Genomic DNA, 21,911 nt, shown 5'->3' with positions numbered 1-21,911 from the left:
GCAAAGTTGGCTATTTGGCTCACAAGGAGGAACAGGGTCAAAGGTGGGGGAAACAGACCCTTTACTATTATTCAATGGGATGGTCTCTGCGCGCCTTAGGGTGGAATTTGAGTTCTATAAAATGATACAAAGTGTGGAGATGTTTCAGACGATATGGTGTGTTGGAGGTGCTGTCTGTACAGCTGGGGAAGATCAGTTGGATATACGGTTGTAGAAATGGTGAGGTTTTGGTTATTGTGATGTGTGATGTTGTTTTGTAATGTGCTGTAGAGGGCAAGGTGAGTATGGAACATGTATGCTGTACTGCAGTACAGGACATTTTGACAACAAGTCAAAAGACTCTATCTCTCTGTTTTACCTGTTCATCTTTGCTCTCTATGATCGCCAGGTCTGCTCCTCTGCTCAGACAGTCCTGTCTGGCGTAATCCCAGGTGTTCTTCACAGTGGAGATGTAGAAAGTAGAGATGTAGTAACAGCTGCCTTCAAACCTCATCCATCCATTAGAGCATGAGGTTTTCTCTGTTGAAAAATACAACACAATAAATAAATACAATTACTTGGGTCTATCCAAAAAGTGTTACCTAAAGGTTGTATACTGTTTAGGATTGTCATTTTGATGAGGATTGACATCAAAAGGAATACCAGTTCAGTTCTTATTCCGATAGTTGTCTCTCTCCCTTTCTAACTGGTCTCTCTCTTTTGTCAGCCTGTTGTAACTCGTCTGTAGCTGGTCTCTCTCTTTTGTCAGCCTGTTGTAACTCATCTGTAGCTGGTCTCTCTCTTTTGTCAGCCTGTTGTAACTCGTCTGTAGCTGGTCTCTCTCTTTTGTCAGCCTGTTGTAACTCGTCTGTAGCTGGTCTCTCTCTTTAGTCATGTTAATTTTATGAGTCTCCGATGCTTCTGTTATCTGCATAGGATGGATACATGGTGAAAACGTCATCTGTTACTGCTACTGGTCTTGGTGGCTGGAGTCTTTGACAATGTTTAGGGCCTTCCTTTGACACCGCCTGGTGTAGAGCTCCTGGATGGCAGGCAGCTTAGCCCCGGTGCTGTACTGGGCCGTATGCACTACCATCTGTAGTGCCTTGCGGTTGCCATATCAGTTAGTGATGCAACCAGTTACTAGGATGCAACATAGTTACTAGGTAAAACAACAGGTGAATAGTTCTAATCACCAGCACATCTTACAACTAGGTGATAAGCAATGAATTTGGACACCAACTCATAGTAGACAGACAGGCCTATGGTCCCAGCCATTAAAACACACAGCAGCCCCAGACACACTGCAAAAACTGTGAAGGGTCTCTTCCCTGAGCTTCTCAGGCTCTGTAGACACATCAAATAAACTGGTGTGTGTGTGTGTGTGTGTGTGTGTGTGTGTGTGTGTGTGTGTGTGTGTGTGTGTGTGTGTGTGTGTGTGTGTGTGTGTGTGTGTGTGTGTGTGTGTGTGTGTGTGTGTGTGTGTGTGTGTGTGTGTGTGTGTGTGTGTGTGTGTGTGTGTGTGTGTGTTACCTGAGTGCTGGTCTCCTGGTCCATTATTAGGAGCAGTGTCCTCTGTCTCTTCTCTCTTGGTGCTGGTCTCACCGTCTCTCAGGGTGTCTGCACTGACGTAGATATCCACAATCCTCTCCTTCATCTCACCTCTGTTAAACTTGACCTTATTGGTCATATCTGGCTCAGCATAGATGGCTTCAGACATCTCCATCAACGTACTGTGTTTTCTGTCTAACAGGTGTATGTTAAGTCTATCCAGGTTCTTGTGACATCGTTACCTCTGCCCTGTGTCTGTTCCTGTTCCTTACTGTAGGTGGCACTGTTTTAAGCAGCTCCAGGATAACAATGGCAGCAACTAGAGGTTGATTGCGTTGTACCTTTTTGAGACAGTACATTCAGTCAATCGGCCTTCTCTATTAGAGCTAAAATATGATGGAATGCAAGGCTCACGGACTAGAGAAGCTGCACTCATTATTGTACTTTTACATTTCAATTGAAAACAAGCCTCAAATCTATCCAAACCTGTACACATGAGTTATCTGTGGTTCCTCATTATAGTGTGTTGTTGTTAGAATGACATATTATTGGATGTAATGTATTTGTATGTTGTATTGTTTTAGTGTGTATTTGTATTTAGATGATGGCTGTGTAAAGGCCCTTACATGCCCAGGGACTACGGGTGTCAATGATCTTTGGCTAACCCTGGCACATTTACATGGATGTAATATTGATGCTGATTAATGTGCACTGTCCCCTATAAAAACATGACCACATGACTTCCCCCACCTTAGCTTCTAATGGAAAAATGGTTGTTTCCCACAGTGCACATCCCACAGTGTATTATGACTGAGTTCCCACAGTGTATTATGACTGAGTTCCCACAGTGTATTATGACTGAGTTCCCACAGTGTATTATGACTGAGTTCTCACAGTGTATTATGACTGAGTTCCCACAGTGTATTATTAGAGTACGACACTGCCTCACACAGGAAGCGGCGCAGGTCCTAATCCAGGCACTTGTCATCTCCCGTCTGGATTACTGCAACTCGCTGTTGGCTGGGCTCCCTGCCTGTGCCATTAAACCCCTACAACTCATCCAGAACGCCGCAGCCCGTCTAGTGTTCAACCTTCCCAAGTTCTCTCACGTCACCCCGCTCCTCCGCTCTCTCCACTGGCTTCCAGTTGAAGCTCGCATCCGCTATAAGACCATGGTGCTTGCCTACGGAGCTGTGAGGGGAACGGCACCTCAGTACCTCCAGGCTCTGATCAGGCCCTACACCCAAATAAGGGCACTGCGTTCATCCACCTCTGGCCTGCTCGCCTCCCTACCACTGAGGAAGTACAGTTCCCGCTCAGCCCAGTCAAAACTGTTCGCTGCTCTGGCTCCCCAATGGTGGAACAAACTCCCTCACAACGCCAGGACAGCGGAGTCAATCACCACCTTCCGGAGACACCTGAAACCCCACCTCTTTAAGGAATACTTAGGATAGGATAAAGTAATCCTCCCCACCCTTAAAATATTTAGATGCACTATTGTAAAGTGGCTGTTCCACTGGATGTCATAAGGTGAATGCACCAATTTGTAAGTCGCTCTGGATAAGAGCGTCTGCTAAATGACTTAAATGTAAATGTAAATGACAGAGTTCCCATGGATGTATTATGACAGAGTTCCCACAGTGTATTATGACAGAGTTCCCACAGTGTATTATGACAGAGTTCCCACAGTGTATTATGACAGAGTTCCCACAGTGTATTATGACAGAGTTCCCACAGTGTATTATGACAGAGTTCCCACAGTGTATTTTGACAAGTTCCCACAGTGTATTATGACAGAGTTCCCACAGTGTATTATGACAGAGTTCCCACAGTGTATTATGACAGAGTTCCCACAGTGTATTATGACAGAGTTCCCACATTGTATTTTGACAAGTTCCCACAGTGTATTATGACAAGAATTCCCACAGTGTATTATGACAGAGTTCCCACAGTGTATTATGACAGAGTTCCCACAGTGTATTATGACAGAGTTCATTACACATTTCCACCCTGTCTTTTTGTACAACATAACATATACATACCGGTAATGTCTGATGACTTGACTCTCTTTGCAATGATTCTACTGCTCCACATGACATCTACCTACATGAACTATTATACAACTCTACAGCTCTACTCTATTCCACAGGAGGAGAGAAAGCATCACACAGATCCTTAGATACAGGGACAGAGTCAAAGGTGGCCCTCCAGTAGATGCAGTACTAACTACAGGTACAGCTGTAGTGTTGGTGACAGAGGCCTGTGCTGTAGAGTTCACAACCACCCCCACAGAGTCCTTTACTGAGCCCAGACACACACCCACGTTGCCTGCCCTGTCAACTACCACTAGCTCTACCCTCTTTGAACAGCAGGTGGCGCTGTACTCAATCCGGGTCACGTTCTCGCCCCCGATGCCCACCTCTGTAGAAGTGTTCAGGGTCCCGTTGCCCTGGCGCAGGGTGACTCGGTCGATGCCAGTCCCGTTGGCACCATCGGTCAGGTTGGCAGAGAGCTGCCAGTAAGAGGCACCGCAGTCAGCCGGGCAGTTGGACGAGACGCTGACCACCCCACACTGGGGAGGAGTGAAATCTGTCATCTGGAGGAGGGGGGAGACAGAGAGGGAGCGATAGAGATCTTAGTCAGACAACTGAAGTAGTGGTGGTGGTAGAACCATCTCTGACCTGTAGCGCTGTTAGCATTCTTATCAGGGCCATGAGGGAGAGAGGATATGAGGAAAGGAGGCCAGACCCATTTTAGAGTTTTGGAACATGACCCTTACCTTGCTGACAACAGAGAGACGCAGGATGACGTAGTTCAAGTCTGCTGCTCCAGCGGACTCTGCCTCGATGGTCAAGGTGACGTCCGTTCCCGATGGGGTGCTGGCGGGCGCCGTGAGAGTCACCGTACCGTTGGCCACTCCCTCTCCGGTCACAATGGAGACACTGGCGGGGAAGGAGGAAGTGAAGCCGCGGTCGTTCGTGGCTCGGACGGTAAAAGCTCCTCCTGTTCCGTTGGCCATTGCCACGGTGAAGGGGACAGAGATGGTAGAACCGGGTTCTAGAGTACTGTCAGCCTGGGCCTGGGGAGAGAAGAACTTCACTTTTTAACAATAAGACAGTGTTCAAAATGCCATCCTATTCCTTGTAGTGCACTGCTTTTCATCAGAACCCTAGTGGCCCAGGTCCAACGGAAAAGGGTGCCATTTCAGAGTTCTACAAGACTGACCGTAACAGAGATGCTGGAAGTCTTTATCTGAGTGGAGGCCTGTCTCTGGAAGAGGCTAGGTGATGATTTGGTGGTGGCGCTATTGCTCTCTCCCCTCAGACGCACCACAAACTCCCCTGTGGGACTCTGGCCACGGTAACCAGGAAGTCCCCGCCGCCTAGAGATTGCAGGGTTCCGTTGACTTCTGACCCTGACCCCAAGGCCTCGACCAGGGCCACCGCCGTCACAGTGACAGAGTCACCCCCGTCACAGACACCAGCAGGGTTATGTTATCGCCTGGGAGGGGGAGGGGGTAGGAGAGACCGGGTGGTGAAGGGAGACATGGAGGAAGAGGAGAGAAGGGGAGGAGAGTGAAGTGAACAGAGGAAAAGAGAGAGTAAGAATGAGAGAGAGGGTAACGGAGCGAGGGAGAAAACGAGGTAGAAACAGAGAGGTAAGGTGAAGTAGAGAGGAAGAGGAAGTTATTTTCTTTAACATTATTTGAAACTACTCTGCTGTGATGCTTTGACTAAACTACTCTGCTGTGATGCTTTGACTAAACTACTCTGCTGTGATGCTTTGACTAAACTACTCTGCTGTGATGCTTTGACTAAACTACTCTGCTGTGATGCTTTGACTAAACTACTCTGCTGTGATGCTTTGACTAAACTACTCTGCTGTGATGCTTTGACTAAACTACTCTGCTATGGTGCTTTGACTAAACTACTCTGCTGTGATGCTTTGACTAAACTACTCTGCTGTGATGCTTTGACTACACTGCTGTGATGCTTTCTGCTGTGATGCTTTGACTAAACTACTCTGCTGTGATGCTTTGACTAAACTACTCTGCTGTGATGCTTTGACTAAACTACTCTGCTGTGATGCTTTGACTAAACTACTCTGCTGTGATGCTTTGACTAAACTACTCTGCTGTGATGCTTTGACTAAACTACTCTGCTGTGATGCTTTGACTAAACTACTCTGCTGTGATGCTTTGACTAAACTACTCTGCTGTGATGCTTTGACTAAACTACTCTGCTGTGATGCTTTGGAAGATGAAGATGAAAAAGACGGTCCTGAAGATGGTTTCATCTGTTATTTATTGTTACCTGTGAGAGGACGGCCCTCTTTGAGGCCAAAGTCTCCATGAGCACCGCCGAAAGCCTCCACGAAATGGTAGCCGAAATTAACAGAGCTCTGACCTGAAACACACGCACATTAGATAAGCATTATTTAAACAATTCTTACCTAGAGAAGAAAGATAGATATCTAAATGTTGTGATGAGGAGGGGAAGTCCAGACAATGAACTATGTCTGAAACGGAACCCTATTCCATATAATCACTACTGTTGACCAGGGATCAGGGCTCCTCACTGTACTGACCTATGACCTTCAGTGAGTAAGACTCTAGGGAGTTAAGATTGATTTCCCATAATCCTGTGTTGTTGTGTGTGGTCAGAGAGACGCGGTGTAGGTTCCCTACAGTCTGGATGGTCCCCAGAGGACCGCTGGCCTCACTGTTACTCTGAGACACACCTAGAGGGAGGAGAGGGACATCTGGTTATCAAACCTTTACCTGGACAGGTGACGTGTATAATAACTCACAACTGGCTGTTACACACACACCTGAAGGGCTGGTGAGAGTGAAGGAGAGGGATCCTCCTGTGATGTAAGCATTCAGGTTTCTCATAGACTCGTCTACTGTAAAGGAGAAATTCTCTGCCTTTCCTGTGCTCCTTACCTCCTGTAGAACAGTCACCTGCAGGAGGAGGAGGAGGAGGACTTAATAGACAATACATTAGATATGTTAACAGCACAGTAACCTGGAGGAGGAGGAGGAGCATGAAGAAGAGGAGGAGGAGGAGGAGGAGAGGATAATAGACATTAGATATGTTAAAAACACAGTAACCTGGACGAGGAGGAGGATGATGAGGAGGAGGAGGAGGAGGAGGAGGGGTTAATAGATAATACATTAGATATGTTAACAACACAGTAACCTGGAGGAGGAGGAGGAGGAGAAGGAGGAGTTAATAGACAACACATTAGATATGTTAACAACACAGTAACCTGGAGGAGGAGGAGGAGGAGGAGGAGGAGGAGTTAATAGACAACACATTAGATATGTTAACAACACAGTAACCTGGAGGAGGAGGAGGAGGAGGGGTTAATAGACAATACATTAGATATGTTAACAACACAGTAACCTGGAGGAGGAGGAGGAGGAGTTAATAGACAACACATTAGATATGTTAACAACACAGTAACCTGGAGGAGGAGGAGGAGGAGGAGTTAATAGACAATACATTAGATATGTTAACAACACAGTAACCTGGAGGAGGAGGAGGAGGAGGAGGAGGAGGAGGAGGAGGAGGGGTTAATAGACAATACATTAGATATGTTAACAACACAGTAACCTGGAGGAGGAGGAGGAGGAGGAAGAGGAGGAGGAGGAGGAGGAGGAGGAGTTAATAGACAACACATTAGATATGTTAACAACACAGTAACCTGGAGGAGGAGGAGGAGGAGGAGGAGGAGGAGGAGGGGTTAATAGACAATACATTAGATATGTTAACAACACAGTAACCTGGAGGAGGAAGAGGAGGAGGAGGAGTTAATAGACAATACATTAGATATGTTAACAACACAGTAACCTGGAGGAGGAGGAGGAGGAGGAGGAGGGGTTAATAGACAATACATTAGATATGTTAACAACACAGTAACCTGGAGGAGGAAGAGGAGGAGGAGGAGGAGGAGGAGGGGTTAACAGACAATACATTAGATATGTTAACAACACAGTAACCTGGAGGAGGAGGAGGAGGAGGAGGGGTTAACAGACAATACATTAGATATGTTAACAACACAGTAACCTGGAGGAGGAGGAGGAGGAGGAGGAGGAGGAGGAGGAGGGGTTAACAGACAACACATTAGATATGTTAACAACACAGTAACCTGGAGGAGGAGGTGGAGGAGGAGGAGGAGGGGTTAACAGACAATACATTAGATATGTTAACAACACAGTAACCTGGAGGAGCAGGCGGAGGGAGGAGGAGGAGGAGGAGGAGGAGGAGGAGGAGGAGGAGGAGGGGTTAATAGACAATACATTAGATATGTTAACAACACAGTAACCTGGAGGAGGAGGAGGAGGGGTTAACAGACAATACATTAGATATGTTAACAACACAGTAACCTGGAGGAGGAGGAGGAGGAGGAGGAGGGGGAGAAGGAGGAGGAGGAAGAGGAGGAGGAGGAGGAGGAGGGGTTAACAGACAATACATTAGATATGTTAACAACACAGTAACCTGGAGGAGGAGGAGGAGGAGGAGGAGGAGGAGGAGTTAATAGACAACACATTAGATATGTTAACAACACAGTAACCTGGAGGAGGAGGAGGAGGAAGAGGAGGAGGAGGAGGAGGAGTTAATAGACTACACATTAGATATGTTAACAACACAGTAACCTGGAGGAGGAGGACGAGGAGGAGGAGGAGGAGGAGGGGTTAATAGACAATACATTAGATATGTTAACAACACAGTAACCTGGAGGAGGTGGAGGAGGAGGAGGAGAAGGAGGAGTTAATAGACAACACATTAGATATGTTAACAACACAGTAACCTGGAGGAGGAGGAGGAGGAGGAGGAGGAGGGGTTAATAGACAATACATGAGGTCATTGTTATGTGTACAGTTGTATCTTGTCCAGTGAGTGAGAGTGACTGACTGAACACTGAGCTGGCGGACATTGGTCTATAACCTGTAGGTCAATACATTATCATACCTGTGCTGCAGCGGAGGCGTCCTCGATGACGCTGGTGGCCCGGTGCAGATCCTCCTTGGTGACCTCAATGGCCTGACCTAGAGGAAGGGAGCACAGTATGTTCTGAGAACTCTATAAGAAGCTGTAAAACACTTTGGGACAACTGCTTTGTGAATTAAATCAATTGAATGATTGGTTGACCTCCAGAGGCCTGGGCAAGGTCACGGTACAGCTGAGCGTCTGATTGGGCCATCCGGTTGGAGGCTCCACCCTTACTGGGCCATATGGCTGAAGCCCCGCCCATGGAACGCCTACGACGACGTCGACTGGATCGGAGGTTGTCAGTCAACATGAAGGTCACCTGAGGAGAGGATAGGGAGCAGAGGAGAGGTAGAGGTTGATGACAGAATAAAGGATGAAAGGAAAGTGGAAGTTAGGAAAGAATGGCCAGTAAAGAAATAAGATATGTTGAGATCAATAATAATGGCTAATATTTACATCACACTTTATCAAATCTCAGTCAGATAACTTGTGAGACAACAAACAGGAAACTGTCTCCAAAAAGGGTAGAGACAGAGACAGTGATGAAGAGAAGCACAGAGAAAGAGACAGAAAGAGAAGGAGACAGAGAGAGAAAGATAAACAGTAGTGAAAGCTACTAACCACAGACTTGGTGCTCTCTATGAGGGCAGTGACAGTGCTCTTCAATGCAGTGTCTTTAGCAGGAGCATCAGTGAACACAAAGATCTCAGAGGAGGGTGGCGCCGCCGTGAGGGCCAGCTGGGAATTACAACACATTCAGCAAAGAGTCAGACCACACTGGGATCAAGTACAGGATCTCTTTGGGAAATAACATGTTCAGTCTAACTAAACAGCTCTGGCAGAGTTACTAAAACAGGCAACCACATTTAAAATGCAGCCGTTCAAATACAGCCTTCATATTGGCAATGAAACCTTTGCTCATGACATTGCCTGTATATATATACACACACACACACACACACACACACACACACACACACACACACACACACACACACACACACACACACACACACACACACACACACACACACACACACACACACACACACACACACACACACACACACACACACACACACACACACACCTGTAGTCCTGACAGGCACAGCTCTGGTATATCTCCTCCTCCTGATGCTGTCAGTGTGTTGATTCTCTGTTTGAAAATGTCTGCATTTGTTGTGGTGATCAGAGGTCCAAATTCTACACACACACACACACACACACACACACACACACACACACACACACACACACACACACACACACACACACACACACACACACACACACACACACACACACACACACACACACACACACACACACACACACACACACACACACACACACACACACACCACAAATGACAAATTGTGTAAGATTTGGTCTGATGTGAAAATGTAATGTTATGTCACTTGTATAGAGTGGTGTGAAGTGTTTAAAAAGAGATTAAATTTGGGTTAAAACAGTTATTCTGCTCCCAATTTCAGAGAGGCACTTGGAACGTGACGATGATGTTGGAATTGGACAACAGATCTGGGACCAGGCTAACACCCACCTGGGTCTTTGAAGGGGACCAGAATGTATGTTCCTGCTGATCTGGGACCAGGCTAACACCTACCTGGGTCTTTGAAGGGGACCAGAATGTATGTTCCTGCTGATCTGGGACCAGGCTAACACCTACCTGGGTCGTTGAAGGGGACCAGAATGTATGTTCCTGCTGATCTGGGACCAGGCTAACACCTACCTGGGTCGTTGAAGGGGACCAGGATGTATGATGAAGGTTCCTGCTGGGTTCCTCTCTTACTGTCGATGATGGAGAAGGACACTCTCTTAGCCTCAGTGATGTCATCACTCATACTGCCTGTGGTGTCGATGACAAAACACAACACTGGTGACTGGGTGATGTCCATTAACCTGGAGAGAAGAGGAGAGAGAGCAAGGGAGATTATGGAGTAGGAATTATGAACCAAAAACACCCTTCGTTATCCTAGCTCCTCACAACAGTTTACCATGACATCTCCCTCATCATATAATAGTCCAATCCTTGCCCATAGTAGTGATAAAATCCTCCAATTTAACACAAAACATCACAAATAATCCCCTCTTGCCTCAACATTGCCCACCTACTTCAGCCTCTCTCTCTCTCTCACCGTAGGAAGTCTTTGTCCCCGGCAGCTCCTCTGATGTCCTCCAACAGTTCCATGGTGGCGTTGACGGCCACGTCGGCTGCAGTGTGGTGGAGGTGACCGTGACTGGACCCCACGTCGTCCTTGTTGATGCCCCCTTTCGGGTCCCGACCGCTGGTCCGGTCAAACGACCCGCCGTGGCTACACTTACCTAGGAGAGGGGGAGATGAGTGTGTAAATTAGTTTGCATCAATGCTCCCGAGGGGAGCAGCGGTCTAAGGCGCTGCATCACAGTGCAAGCGGCATCACTACAGTCCTTGGTTTGATTCCAGGCTGTATCATAATCCGGCTGTGATTGGGAGTCCCCATACGGTGGTGCACAATTGTCCCAACGTTGTCCGGGTTTGGCAGGAGTAGCCCTTCATTGTAAATTAACACTTGCCTAGTTAAATAAAGGTTACAAAATATAATGTTTTTTTGGTTGATTTATTAGGATCCCCATTAGCTGCTGTCTATCAAGAAGAGGAATAAAAAGTGTGTGTGTGTGTGTGTGTGTGTGTGTGTGTGTGTGTGTGTGTGTGTGTGTGTGTGTGTGTGTGTGTGTGTGTGTGTGTGTGTGTGTGTGTGTGTGTGTGTGTGTGTGTGTGTGTGTGTGTGTACCTGCAGGTTTGTTGGAGGAGAACAGGTTGAAGTATCCAGAGGTGAGAAGGCCCTGCTGTAAGACCTCTGGTAGGATGTTATCAGTACAGTTACCTCCCATACAGCTCCTACAGGTCGGAGTACTGGGGCCTGAAGAAGGAGGAGAGGGGGTTATAACAGGAGTACTGGGGCCTGAAGAGGGAGGAGAGGGGGTTATAACAGGAGTACTGGGGCCTGAAGAGGGAGGAGAGGGAGGAGAGGGAGGAGAGGGGGTTATAAAGGGAGTACTGGGGCCTGAAGAGGGAGGAGAGGGGGTTATAACAGGAGTACTGGGGCCTGAAGAGGGAGGAGAGAGAGGAGAGGGGGTTATAACAGGAGTACTGGGGCCTGAAGAGGGAGGAGAGGGGGTTATAACAGGAGTACTGGGGCCTGAAGAGGGAGGAGAGGGGGTTATAACAGGAGTATTGGGGCCTGAAGAGGGAGGAGAGGGAGTTATAAAAGGAGTACTGGGGCCTGAAGAGGGAGGAGAGGGAGTTATAACAGGAGTACTGGGGCCTGAAGAGGGAGGAGAGGGGGTTATAACAGGAGTACTGGGGCCTGAAGAGGGAGGAGAGGGAGTTATAACAGGAGTACTGGGGCCTGAAGAGGGAGGAGAGGGAGTTATAACAGGAGTACTGGGGCCTGAAGAGGTAGGAGAGGGAGTTATAACAGGAGTACTTCGGCCTGAAGAGGGAGGAGAGGGGGTTATAACAGGAGTACTGTGGCCTGAAGAGGGAGGAGAGGGGGTTATATCAGGAGTACTGGGGCCTGAAGAGGGAGGAGAGGGGGTTATAACAGGAGTACTGGGGCCTGAGGAGGGAGGAGAGGGAGTTATAACAGGAGTACTGGGGCCTGAGGAGGGAGGAGAGGGAGGAGAGGGAGGAGAGGGAGTTATAACAGGAGTACTGGGGCCTGAGGAGGGAGGAGAGGGAGTTATAACAGGAGTACTGGGGCCTGAGGAGGGAGGAGAGGGAGGAGAGGGAGGAGAGGGAGGAGAGGGAGTTATAACAGGAGTACTGGGGCCTGAGGAGGGAGGAGAGGGAGGAGAGGGAGGAGAGGGAGTTATAACAGGAGTACTGGGGCCTGAAGAGGGAGGAGAGGGGGTTATAACAGGAGTACTGGGGCCTGAAGAGGGAGGAGAGGGAGTTATAACAGGAGTACTGGGGCCTGAAGAGGGAGGAGAGGGGGTTATAACAGTAGTACTGGGGCCTAAAGAGGGAGGAGAGGGGGTTATAACAGGAGTACTGGGGCCTGAAGAGGGAGGAGAGGGAGTTATAACAGGAGTACTGGGGCCTGAAGAGGGAGGAGAGGGAGTTATAACAGGAGTACTGGGGCCTGAAGAGGGAGGAGAGGGGGTTATAACAGGAGTACTGGGGCCTGAAGAGGGAGGAGAGGGGGTTATAACAGGAGTACTGGGACCTGAAGAGGGAGGAGAGGGAGTTATAACAGGAGTACTGGGGCCTGAAGAGGGAGGAGAGGGGGTTATAACAGGAGTTCTGGGGCCTGAAGAGGGAGGAGACGGGGTTATAACAGGAGTACTGGGACCTGAAGAGGGAGGAGAGGGGGTTATAACAGGAGTACTGGGGCCTGAAGAGGGAGGAGAGAGAGGAGAGGGAGTTACAACAGGAGTACTGGGACCTGAAGAGGGAGGAGAGGGGGTTATAACAGGAGTACTGGGACCTGAAGAGGGAGGAGAGGGGGTTATAACAGGAGTACTGGGGCCTGAGGAGGGAGGAGAGGGGGTTATAACAGGAGTACTGGGACCTGAAGAGGGAGGAGAGGGGGTTATAACAGGAGTACTGGGGCCTGAGGAGGGAGGAGAGGGGTTATAACAGGAGTACTGGGGCCTGAGGAGGGAGGAGAGGGGGTTATAACAGGAGTACTGGGGCCTGAAGAGGGAGGAGAGGGGGTTATAACAGGAGTACTGGGGCCTGAAGAGGGAGGAGAGGGGGTTATAACAGGAGTACTGGGGCCTGAAGAGGGAGGAGAGGGAGTTATAACAGGAGTACTGGGGCCTGAAGAGGGAGGAGAGGGGGTTATAACAGGAGTACTGGGACCTAAAGAGGGAGGAGAGGGAGGAGAGGGGGTTATAACAGGAGTACTGGGACCTAAAGAGGGAGGAGAGGGAGGAGAGGGGGTTATAACAGGAGTACTGGGGCCTGAAGAGGGAGGAGAGGGAGGAGAGGGGGTTATAACAGGAGTACTGGGGCCTGAAGATCAAGGATAGGGAGGAGAGGGGGTTATAACAGGAGTACTGGCGCCTGAAGAGGGAGGAAAGGGGGTTATAACAGGAGTATTAAAAAGCACTAAATAAACTTCAGTTAGTGCTAAATACGGCTGCTAGAATCCTGACTAGAACCAAAAAATTTGATCATATTACTCCAGTGCTAGCCTCTCTACACTGGCTTCCTGTCAAAGCAAGGGCTGATTTCAAGGTTTTACTGCTAACCTACAAAGCATTACATGGGCTTGCTCCTACCTACCTCTCTGATTTGGTCCTGCCGTACATACCTATACGTACGCTACGGTCACAAGACGCAGGCCTCCTAATTGTCCCTAGAATTTCTAAGCAAACAGCTGGAGGCAGGGCTTTCTCCTATAGAGCTCCATTTTTATGGAACGGTCTGCCTACCCATGTCAGAGACGCAAACTCGGTCTCAACCTTTAAGTCTTTACTGAAGACTCATCTCTTCAGTGGGTCATATGATTGAGTGTAGTCTGGCCCAGGAGTGGGAAGGTGAACGGAAAGGCTCTGGAGCAACGAACCGCCCTTGCTGTCTCTGCCTGGCCGGTTCCCCTTTTTCCACTGGGATTCTCTGCCTCTAACCCTGTTACGGGGGCTGAGTCACTGGCTTGCTGGGGCTCTCTCGTGCCGTCCCTGGGGGGTGCGTCACCTGGGTGGGTTGATTCACTGTTGTGGTCGGCCTGTCTGGGTTTCCCCCCCTTGGGTTGTACCGTGTCGGAGATCTTTGTGGGCTATACTCGGCCTTGTCTCAGGATGGTAAGTTGGTGGTTGAAGATTTCCCTCTAGTGGTGTGGGGGCTGTGCTTTGGCAAAGTGGGTGGGGTTATATCCTTCCTGTTTGGCCCTGTCCGGGGGTGTCCTCGGATGGGGCCACAGTGTCTCCTGACCCCTCCTGTCTCAGCCTCCAGTATTTATGCTGCAGTAGTTTATGTGTCGGGGGGCTAGGGTCAGTTTGTTTATCTGGAGTACTTCTCCTGTCCTATTCGGTGTCCTGTGTAAATCTAAGTGTGCGTTCTTTAATTCTCTCCTTCTCTCTTTCTTTCTCTCTCTCGGAGGACCTGAGCCCTAGAACCATGCCCCAGGACTACCTGACATGATGACTCCTTGCTGTCCCCAGTCCACCTGGCCATGCTGCTGCTCCAGTTTCAACTGGCCTGGGCCCTAGGACCATGTCCCAGGACTACCTGACATGAGGACTCCTTGCTGTCCCCAGTCCACCTGGCCATGCTCCTGCTCCAGTTTCAACTGTTCTGCCTTACTATTATTCAACCATGCTGGTCATTTATGAACATTTGAACATCTTGGCCACGTTCTGTTATAATCTCCACCCGGCACAGCCAGAAGAGGACTGGCCACCCCACATATGCTCTCTCTAATTCTCTCTTTCTTTCTCTCTCTCGGAGGACCTGAGCCCTAGGACCGTGCCCCAGGACTACCTGACATGATGGCTCCTTGCTGTCCCCAGTCCACCTGACTGTGCTGCTGCTCCAGTTTCAACTGTTCGGCCTTATTATTATTTGACCATGCTGGTCATTTATGAACATTTGAACATCTTGGTCATGTTCTGTTATAATCTCTACCCGGCACAGCCAGAAGAGGACTGGCCACCCCACATAGCCCGGTTCCTCTCTAGGTTTCTTCCTAGGTTTTGGCCTTTCTAGGGAGTTTTTCCTAGCCACCGTGCTTTTACACCTGCATTGTTTGCTGTTTGGGGTTTTAGGCTGGGTTTCTGTACAGCACTTTGAGATATCAGCTGATGTACGAAGGGCTATATAAATAAATTTGATTTGATTTGATTTGATTTGATTTGAGTATTGGGGCCTGAAGAGGGAGGAGAGGGGGTTATAACAGGAGTACTGGGGCCTGAAGAGGGAGGTGAGGGGGTTATAACAGGACTACTGGGGCCTGAAGAGGGAGGAGAGGGGGTTATAACAGGAGTGCTGGGGCCTGAAGAGGGAGGAGAGGGGGTTATAACAGGAGTACTAGGGCCTGAAGATGGAGGAGAGGGAGGAGAGGGGGTTATAACAGGAGTACTGGGGCCTGAAGAGGGAGGGGAGGGAGGAGAGGGGTTATAACAGGAGTACTGGGGCCTGAAGAAGGAGGAGAGGGGGTTATAACAGGAGTACTGGGGCCTGAAGAGGGAGGAGAGGGAGGAGAGGGGGTTATAACAGGAGTACTGGGGCCTGAAGAGGGAGGAGAGGGAGGAGAGGGGGTTATAACAGGAGTACTGGGGCCTGAAGATCAAGGAGAGGGAGGAGAGGGGGTTATAACAGGAGTTCTGGGGCCTGAAGAGGGAGGAGAGGGGGTTATAACAGGAGTACTGGGGCCTGAAGATCAAGGATAGGGAGGAGAGGGGGTTATAACAGGAGTACTGGGGCCTGAAGAGGGAGGAGAGGGGGTTATAACAGGAGTACTGGGGCCTGAAGAGGAAGGAGAGGGGGTTATAACAGGAGTACTGGGGCCTGAAGAGGGAGGTGAGGGGGTTATAACAGGACTACTGGGGCCTGAAGAGGGAGGAGAGGGGGTTATAACAGGAGTGCTGGGGCCTGAAGAGGGAGGAGAGGAGGTTATAACAGGAGTACTAGGGCCTGAAGATGGAGGAGAGGGAGGAGAGGGGGTTATAACAGGAGTACTGGGGCCTGAAGAGGGAGGAGAGGGAGGAGAGGGGGTTATAACAAGAGTACTGGGGCCTGAAGAAGGAGGAGAGGGGGTTATAACAGGAGTACTGGGGCCTGAAGAGGGAGGAGAGGGGTTATAACAGGAGTACTGGGGCCTGAAGAGGGAGGAGAGGGAGGAGAGTGGGTTATAACAGGAGTACTGGGGCCTGAAGAGGGAGGAGAGGGAGGAGAGGGGGTTATAACAGGAGTACTGGGGCCTGAAGATCAAGGAGAGGGAGGAGAGGGGGTTATAACAGGAGTACTGGGGCCTGAAGAGGGAGGAGAGGGGGTTATAACAGGAGTACTGGGACCTGAAGAGGGAGGAGAGGGAGTTATAACAGGAGTACTGGGGCCTGAAGAGGGAGGAGAGGGGGTTATAACAGTAGTACTGGGGCCTGAAGAGGGAGGAGAGGGGGTTATAACAGGAGTACTTGGGCCTGAAGAGGGAGTAGAGGGGGTTATAACAGGAGTACTGGGGCCTGAAGAGGGAGGAGAGGGGGTTATAACAGGAGTACTGGGGCCTGAAGAGGGAGGAGAGGGAGTTATAACAGGAGTACTGGGGCCTGAAGAGGGAGGATAAGGGGGTTATAACAGGAGTAGAGAGAGAGAGAGAGAGAGAGAGAGAGAGAGAGAGAGAGAGAGAGAGAGAGAGAGACAGAGACAGAGACAGAGACAGAGACAGAGACAGAGACAGAGACAGAGACAGAGAGAGAGAGAGAGAGAGAGAGAGAGAGAGAGAGAGAGAGAGAGAGAGAGAGAGATAGAGGGGGAGAGAGAGAGAGAGAGAGAAAATCCACTGAAATGTTAGAGTACGGTATGTGGAGTCATCAAATTGTATTTGTCACATGTGCCGAATACAAAAGTGGAATGCTTACCTACAAGCCCTTAACAACAGTGCAGTTTAAAAAAATGTTAAGTAACAAATAATTAAAGAGCAGCAGTAAAATAACAATATACTGTGAGTACCTATATACTGTGAGTACCTATATACTGTGAGTACCGGTACAGAGTCAATGTGCGGAGACACCGGTTCGTGGAGGTAATGGAGGTAATATGTACATGTCGGTAGAGTTAAAGTGACTATGTATAGAGCGGTGTGAAGTGTGTAGAAGTGATGACAAGTCTATTATCTCCAGGCTGGTTGGTCGACTGATACAAAGAGGAAGTGGTTTGGTGTTGACATTGGCACACAGCCAAATACTTCTTTATCAATCTGCGAGGAGGGCTTTCTTTATTTTATGAACAAATGCCTTTATAATGTAGGCGTTTTAGCTACGTGTCTGTTTTGCATGTAGTTGCCTGTATTGTGCTGATATAGGCTGGTATACTGTATCTGGGGATGGTTTAAATAAACTACAGAGAGTTCCACACACAATACCTGCCAGGTTCACCAGTTGCAGGTCAGGTCTGATCAGAGTGCTGTACGGCTGTCTGTTCCCCATCTCAACCCAGTTACTGTGGCTGTAGAAATCCTGGAGAGACAGTCACAATCAACACAGTATCAGCACAGTCTTCATCATCTCCCTCTCTCACCTGTAGTATGTGTGTGTGTGTGTTTGTGCGTGTGCATGCATGCTTGTTTGTGTGTTACCTCATCTGTAGTGTGACAGACAGCTCACCTGTAGTGTGTGACAGACTCGTCCCAGCGCCAGCCTGGCCAATAGGAACCTCCCTCGTTTGACGCTGGCCTTGACCTCCGACACCCCCGCCGTGATCAGGGCCCGCCCCCCCTGGAAGGTCTCACCGTCGAAGTGGTGCGCCTGGCTCACATCATCATCATCACCACCATCATGTCACCATCATCATCATCATCATCACCATCACCATCATCATCGTGTCACCATTAACATCACAATCATCAACCTCATCATCCCCATACCCATTATCACCACCCTTATCACCATCATCCCCATTATCATCATCATCATGATCAACATCAGCATTATAATCGTCACAATTTTCATCACCATTATCATCATAGTTATCACAATTGTCACCATTATCATCGACATTGTCATTATTACCATTATCATACTCCAAATAATAATTGCCATCATTATCATCACATTGATCATCATTAACATCCTCATCACCATTACCATAATAATCACCTCATTCATCATCACCATTATCATCAGCATCATAATCACCATTATCGCCATTATCATAATTATTGTCATGATCATCACCATTATCATCATCATCACCATCATTCTCTTCATCATCTTGTCATCCTCACTTTGCTCAGAGCAAACGCCATGTCCACCAGGGCGTTGCTAAGGTACATCTTGACAATGGCGCTCTGGAAGAGGATGGTGGAGACGAGGGAGGAAGAGGAGGAGTCTGCAGAGCAGGCCTTCTGTAGTTTGATGATGGAGAGACTGTCATCAATCTTTGGAGAGAAAGGGAAAGAGAGAGACAGACAGGTTATTAGTTGGTTTGTAGGGGAAACACACAAGTAAGATACTTACTTTCAGTCTGGTGAAAAAAAATGTCTTATTATCTTAAATGTCTTATTATTTGCTTTATTATAGAACTAATTACAAAAACATTAGTTCATTTCCAGTAGCTCATTCCGGTCTGTCACAACATCCACCAATAGTCAACTCACTGGCAGGCTGAAGTCCCGCCCCTGGGCGGCAGCAAGGGCGCGGCAGACCTCTGCGGTTTTGCGTAATACGGCCCTCTGTGTGATGTCACGGTGTGTGACCGAGCCCCCTCCTGAGATGAGGGGTTTGAAGGCCTGGGTGCCCCCTGGAATGGACAGGTACAGCGCCATCAAGAGGAGAGAGGTCTGCATGGCAGTGCATAAAGTTTTGATGGTCCAAGGAGATTGGTGGAGGTCTCTAATAACTCTCTCTATGTGTGAGATATCAATATCAAGTATCTTCCTGGTTCTGTGAACCTGTTGCAACCTACAGAGACACATAAGGACAGAGAGCAAATCAAGGAGAGGTTACTCAGGGTTAATGAGCTGTAATGGAAATGCCTGTGTGGAGATTGGGAATGAAGAGGGAAGCATGAGAGAGACAAGGGAATGAAGAGGGAGGCATGAGAGAGACAAGGGAATGAAGGGGGAGGCATGAGAGAGACAAGGGAATGAAGGGGGAGGCATGAGAGAGACAAGGGAATGAAGGGGGAGGCATGAGAGAGACAAGGGAATGAAGGGGGAGGTATGAGAGAGACAAGGGAATGAAGGGGGAGGCATGAGAGAGACAAGGGAATGAAGGGGGAGGCATGAGAGAGACAAGGGAATGAAGAGGGAAGCATGAGAGAGACAAGGGAATGAAGGGGGAGGCATGAGAGAGACAAGGGAATGAAGGGGGAGGAGAGAGACAAGGGAATGAAGGGGGAGGTATGAGAGAGACAAGGGAATGAAGGGGGAGGCATGAGAGAGACAAGGGAATGAAGGGGGAGGTATGAGAGAGACAAGGGAATGAAGGGGGAGGCATGAGAGAGAAAAGGGAATGAAGAGGGAAGCATGAGAGAGACAAGGGAATGAAGGGGGATGCATGAGAGAGAAAAGGGAATGAAGGGGGAGGCATGAGAGAGAAAAGGGAATGAAGGGGGAGGCATGAGAGAGACAAGGGAATGAAGGGGGAGGCATGAGAGAGACAAGGGAATGAAGAGGGAAGCATGAGAGAGACAAGGGAATGAAGAGGGAAGCATGAGAGAGACAAGGGAATGAAGAGGGAGGCATGAGAGAGACAAGGGAATGAAGGGGGAGGTATGAGAGAGACAAGGGAATGAAGGGGGAGGCATGAGAGAGACAAGGGAATGAAGGGGGAGGTATGAGAGAGACAAGGGAATGAAGGGGAGGTATGAGAGAGACAAGGGAATGAAGGGGGAAGCATGAGAGAGACAAGGGAATGAAGAGGGAGGTATGAGAGAGACAAGGGAATGAAGGGGGAAGCATGAGAGAGACAAGGGAATGAAGAGGGAGGTATGAGAGAGACAAGGGAATGAAGGGGAAGCATGAGAGAGACAAGGGAATGAAGGGGGAGGTATGAGAGAGACAAGGGAATGAAGGGGGAAGCATGAGAGAGACAAGGGAATGAAGGGGGAGGCATGAGAGAGACAAGGGAATGAAGGAGGGAGGCATAAGAGAGAAAAGGGAGGGGAGACAGAAATATTCTCACTTAAGTCCTGACCATATCTCAGATCACATTGTACATATGACTAAAATACTAAAATGACTAACGAACGCACTTTAAGAAAACTCCAATTTACATACAATTTTCCATTCAAATACTTTACATAACAGTGCCAAATTAACTAAAGATGAAGTCTAAAATACACAAAGTTGACTTACAAAAATTCCAACTGAAATGTTGACAGGTAAAATGGATTAAAATGACATTAAAATGTGTGTTTTACCTGTGAGTCGTGAAGTCCCGATGTCCACGTTGGGAGTGGCGGTGGAATGAGACTTCAAGTGTGTGTGTACAGTATTCTCTGTGTGTTTGACATTCTTTGTCCTTATCAGTTTGTGTGTGTGTGTGTGTGTGTGTGGGCTCATTCTGCTCCTTTATAACTTGCTACACCTGGGTGGAATGACGAGGGAAAGTCACTCATTCAGTGTTCAGGTGGCCGTGACAAGAATTCCCAAACAGAACACTCCTCTAGATACACAGGAAGAGGAGGGCTGTGTGTGTACAGTACGTGTTTACTGTGTGTGTGTGTCTGTGTGTGTCTGTGTGTGTGTGTGTGTGTGTGTGTGTGTGTGTGTGTGTGTGTGTGTGTGTGTGTGTGTGTGTGTGTGTGTGTGTGTGTGTGTGTGTGTGTGTGTGTGTGTGTGTGTGTGTGTGTGTGTGTGTGTGTGTGTGTGTGTGTCAGAGCAGTGGGAGGACAGTGGGAGAGGCCTTACTGTCCGTGTTAAGGAAGTCTGACTCAAATACACATAAAGGCAGTGTACCAAATGACACCCTTTTCCATATATATGAGCCCTATGAGTCCTATGAGCTCTATGAGTCCTATGAGCTCTATGAGTCCTATGAGTTCTATCAGCACTATGAGGACTATGAGCTCTATGAGTCCTATGAGCTCTATGAGTCTGATGAGCACTATGAGTCCTATGAGTTCTATCAGCACTATGAGTCCTATGAGCTCTATGAGTCCTATGAGCTCTATCAGCACTATGAGTCCTATGAGCTCTATGAGTTCTATGAGTCCTATGAGTCCGATGAGCACTATGAGTCCTGGTCAACTGTAGTGCACTATTTAAGGAATAGGGTGCCGTTTGGGGGACATTCTGTGAAGTGATGTATCTCATAACAAATGGTTTACTTTTCATTCCCATAAAGGCCTTTTTTTCTCTGCCAGCTGTTGTCTGTTTTTTCTTAGTTCAATAAGAGAAGCAGCATTTAGCAATTCATAGGAGAAAAGTGAAATGTCACGTTTGATGAGTGAATGTGCATATTGTGAACGTACTGTTAGATCAGTGGAGGCTGCTGAGGGGAGGACGGCTCATAATAATGTCTGGAACGGAGTCAATAGAATGATATCAAACATGGCTTCCATGCCATTAGTATGAGCCGTCCTCCCCTCAGAAGCCTCCTATGTTTTAGATGCCTCAGTGTGTGTGTGCGCGTGTGTGCGTGTGCGTGTGCGTGTGCGTGTGCGTGTGCGTGTGTGTGTGTGTGTATATGTGACATTGTTCGTAAGGATGTGAA

The 21,911-nt window shown here is 48.5% G+C and overlaps 2 protein-coding genes across 2 annotated transcripts; both read right to left on the bottom strand.

Moving 5' to 3' along the window:
- Positions 1 to 3,153: 3,153 nt before the first annotated feature.
- Positions 3,154 to 4,873, bottom strand: LOC124021226. Its single transcript, XM_046336571.1, has 3 exons — positions 4,756 to 4,873; positions 4,310 to 4,609; positions 3,154 to 4,126 (listed from the first exon to the last, which is right to left on the bottom strand). The coding sequence occupies exons 2-3, from the start codon at positions 4,547 to 4,549 to the stop codon at positions 3,656 to 3,658; spliced, it is 711 nt and encodes a 236-aa protein (XP_046192527.1). The 5' UTR covers positions 4,550 to 4,609; positions 4,756 to 4,873; the 3' UTR covers positions 3,154 to 3,655.
- Positions 4,874 to 4,957: 84 nt separating this feature from the next.
- Positions 4,958 to 20,770, bottom strand: LOC124021225 (von Willebrand factor A domain-containing protein 7-like). Its single transcript, XM_046336570.1, has 16 exons — positions 20,617 to 20,770; positions 18,851 to 19,154; positions 18,479 to 18,631; positions 17,859 to 17,999; positions 17,618 to 17,711; positions 11,321 to 11,449; positions 10,685 to 10,871; positions 10,279 to 10,448; positions 9,619 to 9,731; positions 9,150 to 9,266; positions 8,688 to 8,847; positions 8,508 to 8,584; positions 6,361 to 6,493; positions 6,118 to 6,270; positions 5,844 to 5,936; positions 4,958 to 5,031 (listed from the first exon to the last, which is right to left on the bottom strand). The coding sequence occupies exons 2-16, from the start codon at positions 19,037 to 19,039 to the stop codon at positions 4,979 to 4,981; spliced, it is 1,962 nt and encodes a 653-aa protein (XP_046192526.1). The 5' UTR covers positions 19,040 to 19,154; positions 20,617 to 20,770; the 3' UTR covers positions 4,958 to 4,978.
- Positions 20,771 to 21,911: the final 1,141 nt, after the last annotated feature.

The sequence above is a fragment of the Oncorhynchus gorbuscha genome, unplaced genomic scaffold (genome assembly GCF_021184085.1).
Source record: "Oncorhynchus gorbuscha isolate QuinsamMale2020 ecotype Even-year unplaced genomic scaffold, OgorEven_v1.0 Un_scaffold_1093, whole genome shotgun sequence".
In the NCBI taxonomy this organism is placed as follows: Eukaryota; Metazoa; Chordata; class Actinopteri; order Salmoniformes; family Salmonidae; genus Oncorhynchus; species Oncorhynchus gorbuscha.
The sequence above is the reverse complement of the archived record's forward strand: the minus strand, read 5'-3'. Positions and strand labels throughout refer to the sequence as shown.

What these genes read in the sequence shown, in the direction of transcription:
- LOC124021225 (XM_046336570.1), bottom strand. Translation starts at nt 19,039, where the DNA reads ATGCAGACCTCTCTCCTCTTGATGGCGCTGTACCTGTCCATTCCAGGG. An exon ending in GGCGGGACTTCAGCCTGCCA is followed by an intron (nt 18,632 to 18,850) that starts GTGAGTTGACTA and finishes TTCTCTCCAAAG; the next exon opens with ATTGATGACAGTCTCTCCAT. An exon ending in GCAACTGGTGAACCTGGCAG is followed by an intron (nt 11,450 to 17,617) that starts GTATTGTGTGTG and finishes CTCCTTCTTCAG; the next exon opens with GCCCCAGTACTCCGACCTGT.
- LOC124021226 (XM_046336571.1), bottom strand. Translation starts at nt 4,549, where the DNA reads ATGGCCAACGGAACAGGAGGAGCTTTTACCGTCCGAGCCACGAACGAC. An exon ending in GTCTCTCTGTTGTCAGCAAG is followed by an intron (nt 4,127 to 4,309) that starts GTAAGGGTCATG and finishes CCCCTCCTCCAG; the next exon opens with ATGACAGATTTCACTCCTCC.